The following is a 13,496-nucleotide window of genomic DNA, read 5'->3' as shown; positions in this document are numbered from 1 at the left end:
CGCCAGCTGCTCAGGCCCACGCAGTCCTCTTCCCTCCGCTCCGCAGCCTGAGCCTCGCTGGAGAGGGCTTCTCCATACCATGCCTGGTCGCACTGTGGGGCTGTGGGCGGCTTCATTCGCCAGACTCCTGCTGGGGCCTGCTAGGGACAGAGCTGGGGGAAGCAAACCCGCCTGCCTCCATGGTCTTGGAGCTCTCCCAAGAGCACAGCAAGCAGAGTTCCCAGCGCTCTGGGGCCAGGGTGGGCTCTGATGAACAAGAGGAGGGTCGGGGAGGTGGAAGGGGGTTGGAGAATCTCATCCCAGCAGCCTGATTGGAAGAACCTCAGACCAGGGCCAGGCTGTTCCCTTCACATCCCCAGGGACAGAAACCCAAATGCCTGTTAGGAGTGGGCAGTACCTTCAAATGAATGAAGCGGACTAGGGTGAGACGGTAGGGACAGGTGGGGACTGGGGCCAGCTGGAGGCATTCATCCTGTCCAAGGGGACACAGACACTCAGCACTTCCTGACTGGACCGGGATGGCCAGAGGTTAAATTGTATTTATTTCTTTATTTTTAGAAAACAGAAGTAATGAAGTGTTATTAGGAATGTCTCAGATTTTTGATGTTGGCAACAAGTTCAAGTTTAAAAAAAAAAGTTGTGCCAAACAAAATATGTCTGTGGGTGGGTCTGGCCTGCCTGCTTCTAGTTTGCAAACTCCGGCCCAGGGAAGCTCTTTGGTTTTTTTGAACATCAAAAGTTTTGTACATTGATTATCTTCTATAATATCAGAACAGTCCTGCAAGGTAGCCGTGACTTTTCTCATTTTACAGGTGAGGAAACTGAGGCACAGGGAAGCTAAGTCATACAGCTCGTTGGTGCCTCAGTGGGTCGGGGATCTAGGCTGCTGGAGCTGAGATTCTGTGGCCTGCTATGTACCAGTGGCCCCCCGCCCTGGAGTTGATAAATCCTGAAGAAGAAAGAGCAGTGCTGGCCGGGCGCGGTGGCTCAAGCCTGTAATCCCAGCACTTTGGGAGGCCGAGACGGGCGGATCACGAGCTCAGGAGATCGAGACCATCCTGGCTAACACGGTGAAACCCCGTCTCTACTAAAAATACAAAAAACTAGCCGGGCGAGGTGGCGGGCGCCTGTAGTCCCAGCTACTCGGGAGACTGAGGCAGGAGAATGGCTTAAACCTGGGAGGCGGAGCTTGCAGTGAGCTGAGATCCGGCCACTGTACTCCAACCTGGGCGGCAGAGCGAGACTCCGTCTCAAAAAAAAAAAAAAAAAAAAAAGAGAAAGAGCAGTGCTTTCTCAAACCTGTAAAGCAGTCTGGGGTGGTCGGTGAGTCAGCTATGAGTAGATTGGGATTTTCTTCCTGTTTTGCAGAAAACTTCTATCTCACCTCAGGGTTCCCTTTCTCACTGCCCTGGCCTACCTTCCCTGGCCAGGCTGGGAACTGGTCATTTGCCGTGGCCATAGGGCATGTGGTTAGACAGACGGCATAGGTCTTACCTAGCTGGGAGTAGAGAAGAAGCTTATAAAGGGGCTCTGGACTCTTCTATTTCATTGCAATTAGGATATAATAATGGCTGTAGTTATAGGACATGCATTGCCGTAAACCTCACTCTGCCCTTCCCGGGAGCTCACATAAGGGATGGGGAGGCGAGCTCTTCCTAGAGCGCTTCCTGAGAGCTGACTGTGATGGCACATCTTCTGAGTCTCAGCCCATATTGCAAGCATCCGTTTCCAATAAGAAAAACAATCCTTAGTATTTGGAGCAGAGGCATTTCTGGAGTTCGGTTCCCCATGGAATGCTTACACAGCGGGAGAGGTAGAGGTTTTGGTCCTGGTGGAAAAGGCTCTGCTGTTCCTGGGCTGCTGTGTTGTCCCAGGGGACAGAGCACGGTGCCCATGCTGCTGGGCATTGCCCGGGAGGGTGAGGAGTGAAGGGGGTGTCAGGGAAGGGGCTCAGTGGAGCCTGACGGCCAGAGGAGTGTTCGAGCACCTTGCCTTGTGTGTGACTTAGCAGATGAAGGTCACGGTCTCCCAGGAATGGAGGGGATGCCTCACGAGGTGTCGGTCTGTTAGCCACAGTTACTGCTTTGTGAACTGGTTATGGAATGTCACCGTTTTCCTGTCCGGGCCCCCATCTCCCCGAGGCCCCTGTGCTGTGCTGGTGCCTTCACATGCTACTTGCCTGACCCACCAGGGCACTCTCCACCCAGGAGGGGCCGGGAAAAAGGCTTGGGTCTCCAAGTGCACTTTCAACATTTCATTTTTTATCCAAATCAGGGCTTACAGGTACCATCTTGACTCTCCAGGCCCATGAGAGCCCAGCAGCTGAGGCTGGTGGGGACTGGGGAGTCAGGGGCCCGAGCCTGGGGTCAGGCTGGCTCTCAGATGGAGTAGGGGGCACAGGGGCGAGTGGCGTTTACTGAGACCGAAGAGCCGTGGTGGTCTTGTTCCTGCATAGAGCCAGTCTGGTGGGTGAAGCCTGCCAGGCAGCTGTCCAGAAACCAGCCCCAGCCAGTGTCCTGGGTGGCACACTCCTGCCTAGGGCATCCATGAAACTGGACCCCAGAGAAAGATGTGTACCTTGGAGGAACTACCCAAAAGTTCGCACACGGCAAAGCTAGAATGACACTGTTGTAATTCGGTGGCTGTATACATAGACGTTTTTGTTTTGATTCCATCTAGAGTGCGTTTTGGCTTTGAATTTCCATGGCAGTAGGGGTCGGCCCTATAATGTTTCCTGAGTGTGGGGTCTCCAAACGTTTGAACTGGGTTCTGCAAAGACCTTGTGATTCCTTTCGGAAAGTGGAGGATAGAGTCCCAGATACCCAGGGGGTAGGGGCCTGGGACCATGAGGCCGGTGACAGCTAGGACTGGGGGTGCAGTGTGAGGGGTCTTCTACCAGTAGACAACTAGTCCAGAAAGAAGAAACGGAGGCAGAGAAGTCCCAGGATAAGGCCAGGCACTCTGCAGCTTAGCGGCCTGGGAGGAACCTGTCCAGCCTCCTCCCAGTGATCTCAGGGGCCGATGGCCAGTGGAGGCCCGGGCAGGCAGGACCATGGGGACAGTGATCCTGTCTGAGGATCTGTCTGAGTGATCCTCTGCTGCCTCCTCTGATCTGATGAAGACACCTGTTGGGGGCCTGGCAGCAGGTACTCCGTCAGCGATTCCAGCAGCTTCCTCCTGGCTGCCCCTCTCTCAGCTGTGCTGTGGCTTCTGGAAAAGCTGACAGCTGTGTGCTGCGTGTCTGTCTGTGTCCGCCCCTGCAGGCAGCCTGCCCTACGAGTACAAGATCGTGATCGCAGGCAACCACGAGCTGACCTTTGACCAGGAGTTCATGGCCGACCTCATCAAGCAGGACTTTTACTACTTCCCATCTGTGTCGAAGCTGAAGCCGGAGAACTATGAGAACGTGCAGTCGCTGCTGACCAACTGCATCTACCTTCAGGACTCGGAGGTCACCGTGCGGGGCTTCCGGATCTACGGCTCCCCATGGTGAGTGGGCCTGGGCACTGGTCCTGCCTGCTGGCAAGACCAGAGCTGAGGCTGAGTGCAGGGGGTGTAGGGGATGGGAGAAGCAGCAGGGAGCTCCGCATGCGAGGCTCAGGACTGAATCTTGCCCCCTCACCCTCTGTGTGAACCTAGGCAGGTGACTGCTGCTCTCTGGGCCTCTCTTCCCCCATATCTCACTGAAAATAGTATGATCAGCTGTATCCTGTGTTATGCTGTGCACGATACTAGCTCACTTACAGGCAGGTACTATTATCTGCATTTCACAGGTGAGAAAACTGAGGCCCAGAGTGGGCGAGGACCTTGCCGAAGGTCACACAGCTAGGAAGGGGCAGAGCTGGGATTAAACCCAAGCGATTTGGTTCCAGAACCCCTGCCTTTAATGAATGTTCTGTAATGCTAGGAATCTTTCCCTGATGCTGTCTTCCAGCTCCACACAAAAAAGATGCATATGTCAGGGGCTGGGCGAGATGATGATGGTAATAATGATGATATTGATGGTGATGGTGATGATGGTGATGCTGATGGTGTAGTGATGATGATGGTGATAATCATGGGGATGGTGGTGACGGTGATGATGATGGTGGTGGTGATGGTGGTGGTGGTGATGATGGTGTGATGATGATGGTTGATGATGATGGTGATGCTGATGCTGATGGTGATGATGGTGGTGATGATGGTGTGGTGATGATGTGATGATGGTAATGAGGAGGATGATGGTGGTGATGAAGATGATGGTGGCAATGAGGAGGATGATGGTGGTGATGATGATGATGGTGGCAATGATGATGGCAGTGAGAATGACGATGGTGATGATGGTAATGATGCTGGTGTGATTATAATGGTGAGGGTAGTGATGGTGATAATGATGATGGTGATGATGCTGATGTGATGATGATGGTGAGGGTAGTGATGGTGATAATGGTAATGGTGGTGATGATGATGGTGGTGTGATGATGGTGAGGGTGGTGATGGTGATGATGGTGATAATGGTGGTGTTGGTGATGATGATGGTATGGTGATGGTGATGATGATGATGGTGGTGTGATGATGGTGAGGGTGGTGATGGTGATGATGGTGATAATGGTGGTGTTGGTGATGATGGTATCATGATGGTGATGGTGATGATGATGATGGTGACAATGATGATGAAGGAGAAGGCAATGGTGATGATGATAATGGTGATGGCAGGAAATAATTTCCGAGCAATTACAGTAATCTATGCCCTAGGCTAAAGGCTCCATAAACCTTACCTCTAATCCTGACTCAGCCCTGTGAGGATTGATTTATTATCCCTATTTTATAGGTGGACAGAATGATCGGCCACAGGGTGTGCAGTGCTGGCAGGGTGAGATGGGCTTCATACATGGAAGGGCAAGATCACATATGCTTAAAAGTGTGGCTTGATCCTGGAAGGCTCCCTGGAGGGTGTGGAGTGACCTGAGCCTTGAGGGAAGAGAAAGGCATTCACAGGCAGGGGGAGTAACGTGGTCTGAGTCTGCACTATCAGGAAGCAGCACAGTCAGTGAGGCTAAGGAGCCCTTTAGAGGCACAAAGGGCCTGCCTGGGTGGCGAGACTTCAGAGAGAGCTACTGCCAGCATAGAGCATCTGGGAAACCCCTGGGCTGCCCTGGTTGGTGGCTGGAGGCTGTAGGCAGATTTAGGACCTGGTCTCATCTTGCCATGGCCTTCTCATGGAGCAGAGGGGAGGGCTGGGAGGCTCAGGGCTGTTTCCTCTTCCCTGGCCTTGGCAGGTGCTTGCTATCATCTCCTTGGACCTCACGATGTACAGGTTCTTGGTGAATCCTCCCTGCAGACAGTGAGGTCCCAGACAAGGACCTTTGGGCACTCAAGGATGTGATGAGGTCAGTGCCAAGGACAAGGAGAGGAGGGGAGATGGTTGAGTCTGCCTGACAGGCGACTAGAGCTCAGATCTGGAGAAGTCTGATAGGCTGAAGACCAGGAGGGCAGTCTAGGAGGAGGACCGGCAAGCAACAGCCTGGGGGTGAGCCAGGCACGATGGAAAGTCTGGAGTGTCAGGTGTGTGCGGGCAGGTGGGCAGGTAGGGGTCAGCATGGTGAGAGGTGGAGGCCCGCAGTCCCTGGGAATCTGGACTGATCTCTTTGCCCAATGGTTTGTACTTTTCTCCTCAGCAAACTGCTTTTTTGTTTAAGTTAGATTTTGTAGACGTTAAGAGCATGGCTCTGGAGCCCAACTGTTTGGGCTCAAATCTTGGCCTCACCTTTTTTTTTTTTTTTTTTTTTTTTTGAGATGGAGTCTCGCTCTGTCGCCCAGGCTGGAGTGCACTGGTGCGATCTTGGTTCACTGCAACCTCCACCTCCTGGGTTCAAGCAATTCTCTGCCTTAGCCTCCCGAGTAGCTGGGACTACAGGAGCCTGCCACCATGACCGGCTAATTTTTGTATTTTCAGTAGAGATGGGGTTTCACCATGTTGGCCAGGCTGGTTTCGAACTCCTGACCTCAGGTGATCCACCCACCTTGGCCTCCCAAAGTGCTGGGATTACAGGTGTGAGCCTTTGTGCCTAGCCAGACTCATCTTTTACTAGTTGTGTGATGCTGGGTGAGTCACTTAACCTCTCTGTGCCTCAGTTTCCTCCTCTGCAAAATGGGAGTGAGAGTGTGGCTCCTCCAGAGGGTGGCTGTAAGGCTGCCGGAGGGTTCGGCTGAGCCTGGTGCCACTACAGAGACCTCATTCTTGTTGTTTGCTGCGGAGCTTACTCTTCCAGCACAGCTTTGCCCGGCACCCAGTGTGTTGGGTGGAGGATGGTGGGGGAGGAGGGCTGCCAGGCATCACTCAGGGTGTTGCCCACTCCCCCACACAGCGCAGCTCTGTGCATCCCACAGCTGGGCTCTGAAGAGCCCCTTTGACCACTGGCTCCCTGGGCTCAGGAGCGAACTAAAGGCCAGGAGTGGGCCCTGCCCTCGTCTGCCAGCTGAGGCCAAGTCCTGGCACTGCTGTGGTTGTGGGCCTGAGGACCAAGTGAGACCGGCCTGTGGTCCTGCTGTGGTCCAGCTGCTCTGAGTTCCAGCCACCAGTGGCTCCCGGTTTTGCTTCTGTGTCTTCCAGTGTGAGCAGTTCTGGGCTCCCTCATTCCTGGTTACCCCCAGGGTCTGAACACAAGCAGGCGGTGTCATTTCTTTCTCCCTGACTCCCTACCCGCTGGGTGCACACACACAGCCTGTGCCATGCTAGGGAGTGGGAGAAGCCAAAGGATAGACAAGGGAACTCGAGCCCAGGAGATGGGTTCAGGGGCCATGTGACCCTGCCCCAGAAAGGGTTTGGTGAGATCCAGGAGGACTCCCTGTTGGAGAGAGCATTTGAACTGGGGCCAGAAGAGGCATGAGATTTCCACAGGCAGAGGAGGCAGGGGAAGACCCACATGTCTGAACCTCTGTTACGTGTCAGGCTCTGTGCCAGGCTCTGTGCCAGGCTCTTGGGTCGTGTCGCTTGACAACCGTTAACACCGAGGGCTGAACGCCCCCTCCTCTCCGTCCCACAAGGGAGGCTGTGAGCTGGTGCTCCTCCTGTTCCTCTCAGGCCCTATCTGGGGCTGGGAGCAGGTGGTGGAGGTGAGGCCTGGGCTCATTTGCTGGCAAGTTTCACTCAGTTTCCAACTGAGCAGATTGCTGGTGTCCGCCGCTGTGGTGCCACGGAATGGATGCCGAGCCACTCTGGCCTCTACCCTCCCCTGGGAGGCTGGGTCCTGCCACCATGCCCCAGCAGAGAGTGTCTGGGAAACCCCTGCGCTGCCCTGGTTGGTGCCACATGGTGACCACCTGGTGGCTGGAGGCTGTGGGCGGATTTAGGACCTGGTCTCATCTTGCCACAGCCTCCTCATGGAGCAGAGGGGAAAGTGGGGAGGTGCAGGACTGTCCCATCTTCCCTGTCCTCGGCAGGTGCCTGCTGTCATCTCTCTGGACCTCATGATGTATACAGTCTCAATGAACCTTCCCTGCAACCAGTGAGGTCCCAGACAAGAGTACTGGAGGCTGTTCAAATTGGGACACCACCACTTTTCAGCTGTGTGACTTTGGGCAGGTGGCTCAGCTTCTCTGGTCCTTCTGTGTAGTGGGGAAACGACAGTGCCTGCCTTGTTGGGGGGTTGTGAGGGCTGCGTGGGCCCATCCAGGTGAAGGCCTGGCTCAAAGGAAGGCTCTGGAGAGTGGCTGCGGTCATTTTTTATTACTGGGGTGCTCCTTGGGGAGCCAGGAAGAGAATAACCATTTAGTTTTATTCCACAAACTCCAAGGCAGGGCTAGGCCTGCAATTACCCCATTTTACAGAAGGGCAGGTAGAGGTCCAGGCAGGGATGTGGCTTGCCCAGGGCACCTGGGGGGTGACCCTCCATGCTCCCGGTCCTAGCTCTTCCTGCTCCAGGGCGGAGGCCATTCAGTGGCCTTTCTGAACGCCTCCTGTGTGGCAGGTCTCCATCCTCAGAACAGCCTTTGGGTGCACAGGGGCCGTTTCGGCCCCCTGAGGAGACTGAGGCCTGGGGATCGAGCCGATGTCCTCATGCCCTCAGGAATAAACTTGTTAATTCATTCATCAAGGTTGTACGGAGTGCCAGGGAGACCCTGGGGACATGGTGTGGACAGACAGACGCCACTGCTGCCTTCATGGGATTTACGTTCTCATGGGAGACTGTCAACAGCTAATTCCATCATCCGTAGGAGCCATGAAGGAGGGGCCTTGGGTGCTGGAGTCAGGCGAGGCTTCCTGTGGGAAGAGCCAGAGGCTGAATAGATACAGGCAGCTAAGTGCAGGTGAAACGGTGTGGCAGGCAGAGGAAGCAGCCTGGCCAAAGGCCAGGAGGCTTAAGGGCCTGGGGCATTTTGGGGACCACAGAGCTGAGTGTGGCTTCCGGGGGTCTGGGTGGATGACAGCAAGAGAGCAGCGGCTGGGCAGCCAGATCGTGTTGGTGCCGCCAGAATCCAGGTCCCTGGCCATACCCCCGTCCACCCACCATGCTGCTGGTAGCCAGGACTTTGCAGGTCGGCCTTCTCCCTTGAGGGTGTCAGGTAGCCTCTCTGAGCCCTGGGCTTCCAAGCAACTGGGAAGGTGACATGACGTGATCTGGCGAGCGCAGGACACTACCCTGTGAGAGTCTCTCGGCGGAGAGGGACACTCAGCTGCCGGTATCCCCAGGTGATGCTAGAAGCGACAGAATTGGAAGTGGCATTAACCAGCCCCTAAAAAAGTATTCACGGCTGAAGAACCCCCCGGCCCGGCTGCCAATCCTGCCTGGTGTCCAGTGGGGTGTGGGGGGTTGTGCACCCCCTCCCCAGCTGCCTGTCGAAGTTCTGGCTGGGGCACTCCGCTCCCCTGGCACCGGCCGCCTGGGCATATGGCGGCTCTTTTGGGGGGTGCAGGTGACGGAGCTGCTTGTGATCATTGGGAGTTCAGATGTTCCAGACTTTCCTTTTCTTTCCCCTCTGCCCCCAACATATTGGCTACCACGTGGACTACAGGAGGCATTCCCTCCAGCTTTAGAAGCACAGTTAGACCAGCAGGCAGGGAGCAGGGATGGAATAAACACTAGCAACGAGTGACCTAATAGCTGCTGCAGCTGGACATGTGGGCAGGGCTGACCGGGTTGAGGGGCAGATGTGTTCACCATGTGGCCCTAGGAGGTAGACGGCAGAGCAGGGGACAGAGGCAAGTGACAGGAGGCAGTCTCACCAGTGCGGGAAGACTCCTCCATAGGCAGGAGTTCAGGGAAGAGGTGATGTGGCCTTACCAAGTAGTGAGCTGCCCATCATGAGGGGCATGCAAGCAGGGGGTCTGCTGTGGGTGGGCCTAGTGTCCTTCCAGCCTCTTCCCCCTTACAGGGCACAGTTCCTCTGCCTGTGGCTGTCAATTCCCCCTTAAGCAGAGGGATGCACGGGCCCATTCCTGGGAGGTCCTCTCTCTGCTAGACTTGGAGGCTAGCCTTGATATTGAGGGCTTTACATAGCAAGCTAAGAAGGGGAAGCAAAAAGCAAACATATGGTTATAGCAACTGGCTTTTCTTCTGCTACCACTAAGAGATACTCTGTTTGGGAGATTGGTAGGTCAGATTTTCTTTTTCCCTGGAGATAGGGTCTTGCTCTGTCGCCCTAGCTGGAGTACAGTGGTACAGTCACAGCTCACTGCAGCCTCGACTGCCTGGGCTCAAGTGATCCCCCCACCTCAGCTTCCCAAGTAGCTGGGACCACAGGTACGTACCACCACGCCTGGCTGATTTTTAAAACTACTTGTAGAGATGGGGTCTCATGATGTTGCCCAGACTGATTTCAAACTCCTGGGCTCAAGCAGTCCTCAGTGGCTAGATTGTAATGGTTTTGACTTCCTTGCTTGTTAAGTCACACATTCTGAGGCCCATTGTGGTTTGTCATGTGCCTGGCTCTATGCAGGGGTTGGGAGACCCTGAAATGGATCAAGCCTGCCTCCCAGGAGCTCAGGTTTGACAAGGGCCTATAACTATTGGGGGCAGGGGCCTGTGACTGTTGGAATCCTCTGCTTACCCAGCCTTTGCACAAGCCAGATCCCCTGCTCAGTGCTTGCTCACATGTTCTCGTTCAGTCCTTGCAGTGGGTTGATTCTCATGGGTATGTGCTGGTGCAGTGTCTCTGGGTGGTTTCCATTTGCATTCCCCTAATGACCAGTGAGGCTGAGAATATTTTCCCATGTTGATTGGCCACTTAGATTTCCTCTTTTGGGAAGTGCTCAAGTCTTTTGTCCATTAAAAACAATAATTGGGTTGTTTGTCTTTTTCTTACTGGTTCATGGAGATTCTTCATGTATTCTGATTATGAGTATGAGCCTTTTCTCAGTTGTGATGTTACCAATAGCTTTTCCCCCTCTGTGACCTGTCTTTCCCCTGTCTTAGCAGAGCCTTCGGGTGCACAGAAGTTTTAAATTTTGGTGTAGTCAAATATCTTGTGTTTTTCTTTGTGATAAATGCTTTTGGTACCTTATTGCAGAGATCTTATTGCAGAGATCTTCTGTTCTCTGAAATCATGAAGACTTGTTTCTTTTGTGTTTTTGAGATGGAGTCTCACTCTGTATTCTAGGCTAGAGTGCAATGGCATGATCTCGGCTCACTGCAACCTCTGCCTCCTGGGTTCAAGTGATTCTCCCTCCTCAGCCTCCTGAGTAGCTGGGATTACAGGTAGCTGCCATCATGCCAAGATAATTTTTGTGTTTTTGTAGAGACAGGGTTTCACCATGTTGGCCAGGCTGGTCTTAAACTCCTGACCTCAAGTGATCCACCTGCTTAGGCCTCTCAGAGTGCTGGGATTACAGGCATGAGCCACCTCACCTGGCCTTGTTTCTGTATTGTTTTCCAGAAGTTTTGTTGTTTTGCCTCTTATGTTCAGGTGTTGGATCTACTGGAAATGATTGTGTTGATGGTGTGAGGTAGGGATCTCGTTCAGGGTTTTTCCACATGGACACCCTCCTGGCCCAGCACCATGTGTAGAAAGCCTGTCCTCTTTACTCCTACCACCGTTATCTGACACATGAGGTCTGTGTCTGGCTTCTCTGTCCCGCTCCATTGTGCCATTCAGTGTAGGACCACCCTGTCTTTATTACTCTGGCAGCTGATTTATGGTTTCTTTATCCTACTAGAGCATTTGAGACTTCATGGGGGCAGTGACCCAGATCTCCCTTTCTCATGGACCTAACTCCAGTGCTCAGTACAGAGTCTGGCTCCTCATAATAAGTATTTGTTGGGTGAATGAATGAGTGAATGAGTGACCAGATGGATGGATGGCAAGCTGTGGGGGCTCAGTTAAAATCCAAGCCTGGTTTATTCTCCTGTGATTGAACCTTTCTGGGGTCTCCGCCCAGGCCTGTCACCAGCTCCCTCCCCTCTGGTTCCTTCTTCCTCTTCTGTGCTGCTGTCTCTAAAGCAAGGCCTGACTGTGCCCCCTGCTGGCTTGCCATGTCGCCCCCTTGATACCATCCCCTTAACCCTCAAGCTGAAGGCCAGATGCCCCCTTCTGTGTCCCCTGGATCCTGGGCCCTGCCCTCCGAAGAAGGTCTCTATCACAGTATCATCACTACCAGGGGAAGGGCCATAACCACTGCTGCACCCTGCACTTACCAAGTCTTTCAGTCTGTCTGGGCAAGAAGGGATGAAAGTCTCATTAGGGTGGTGTGTTTGTGCTGCCCCCTCCCAGGGCACTGTGATGTTCCAGGGCTCAGGGAGACTGTGGACTCTCAGGTGCAGACGGTGTCGGGCCTTCGCTGAGAGCAGCTTAGCGGAAGGGGGCGGGAACCAACTGCAGGAGAAGAGGAAGAACTCAGCTGGTACAAAATCCTAAGTGTTAAAAAAAATCCCGTATACATACCGTATTCATTTATGGGTTTTGGATGCATTTTTTGTTCTCATTTAACTGAAAACGGCCTTGATTTAAAAAAAAGAGTGAGGGAGAGAGTGAAATTGGCACGCAGCGAGTCCATCTGGTCTAATTACTTCTGGTATTTTGAAAGAAGGGATCCAAACCTGCTGAGACATTAAACTTTGAGAAGTGGCTGCCGGGCCCGTTGCTGGGCATCTGCACTCGGGTCCTGATTCTCGGCTCAGGGGTTTCACTGTCTCCCGGCAGGGCTGGACCTCAAGGCCAGGCAGAGGTGCCAGGATGCCCTGCACCTCTCTGTGGGAGCCAGTGGCCTTGGGTGTCAGCCCTCTTCAAACAGCCAGGGCTGCTCCAGACCATTCTGGAATACATGTCCTGGTACATGGCTCCCAGCTGTTTAACCTTGGGTCAGAATCTTGGCTTTCTGTGAAATGCCAAGAGGGATAGTCACTTTGTAGAACTGCCCTCAGGACTGAAGGAGGTCCTGTGTGTGCACTGCTTGGCACATGATGGGCATGCACACGCCTGCTGCTCAACGTTTATGACTTCCCAGGCTAGGGGACGGGGGCGATACGGGTGGTTTCTCTACCGCCCACAGCCATGGGACAGAGCTGCAGCCAGGTGGCCCCTGGGACAAGACTGGGGTGGGTTGTGGCACTGGCCTTTGATGTTTGTTCCTTCCCTTCCCTTCCCTTTGTGCACTTAGCAGGCCTGCGGGGTGGATGGAGCCAGAACGGAGCAGCCTGGAACTTGAAATCTGTACCCTGAAAGAGCCCGGGGCCAGGGGTTGATGTGATTGTAGTGACAGTCCCTGTCTTATGCTGGCCCGGAGGCCCTGTCCTCTGAAACAGTCAGGGAGGCCTAGAATCTTGTCCCCCTTTTATAGCTGAGGGGTCTGAGACCCCAGCAGGGAAGTGGCTTGTGAGAGGTCCTGCAGGAACTGAACAAGCTGGGTCTGCACGGCAGGGAGGATGGAGGCCCCACCCGGTGTGCGCTGCGAGCTGCCAGAATGCTTCTTTCTAACTTTATAAATGTATATTTTAGAGAAAAAACGAGACAGGATGATCTCCTGGCCCCATAGCTTCCTCCTTGTCTCCCACCAGAATGGGGTCGAGTCCTGGAAGTGGAGGGCAGGGTGGCGGGATTCCTGGCCGGCCCTGAGGCAGCCCCCACTCCCTCAGCTGTCACTGCTGATGGCTGACAGTGGTGAGGCTCTTTCTCCCCTCTCCACCCTGCCCCATGGCATGCTCCACCCAGGATTCAAGGCGGCCGGTGATGCCACCCTTCCCAGGAAGCCCCGCGGGGGTTGGTTTGGACTGCCAGCTTCTCTGCAGCATGCCACGCCCTCGGTGTCCCCTCCTGTCTCTGGGTGAGACACAGGTGGGCCTGGCACTCGGTGCCAAGTTCCTGACCTGGAATCCTTTGCCCTTTCTCTTAAGAACCTTTTAAATCTTTTATAAAACATTGACGTTTTAGTCTCCAATAATTCCCTCTGAGGTATTAGGGGTGTTGTCATTTTAGATGGCAGGCTCTTGGCCAGCGAGGTGCAATCTGGGGGAGTCCTGGGCAGGCTGGTTTGGGGTGTGACTGGTTTAGGGGGTGTAGCCCAGTTTGGGGGTGCTCCCTGG

General features: G+C 54.2%; 1 protein-coding gene across 7 annotated transcripts in view; it reads left to right on the top strand.

Annotated features, from left to right (window-relative positions):
* Positions 1-13,496, top strand: part of MPPED1 (metallophosphoesterase domain containing 1) — a 97,685-nt gene that overhangs the window by 60,365 nt on the left and 23,824 nt on the right. For 4 of the 7 annotated variants that reach the window (XM_045363494.3, XM_045363495.3, XM_045363496.3 and 1 more), the window contains one exon: positions 3,264-3,489. The exons of the other annotated variants lie outside the window; for them this stretch is intronic. In XM_045363494.3, coding sequence (XP_045219429.1) covers positions 3,264-3,489 — 226 coding nt within the window. The remainder of the gene's footprint in view (positions 1-3,263; positions 3,490-13,496) is intronic. 7 annotated transcript variants of the gene reach the window in all.

This window comes from Macaca fascicularis, chromosome 10, assembly GCF_037993035.2.
Source record: "Macaca fascicularis isolate 582-1 chromosome 10, T2T-MFA8v1.1".
NCBI classification, from domain to species: Eukaryota; Metazoa; Chordata; class Mammalia; order Primates; family Cercopithecidae; genus Macaca; species Macaca fascicularis.
The sequence above is the reverse complement of the archived record's forward strand: the minus strand, read 5'-3'. Positions and strand labels throughout refer to the sequence as shown.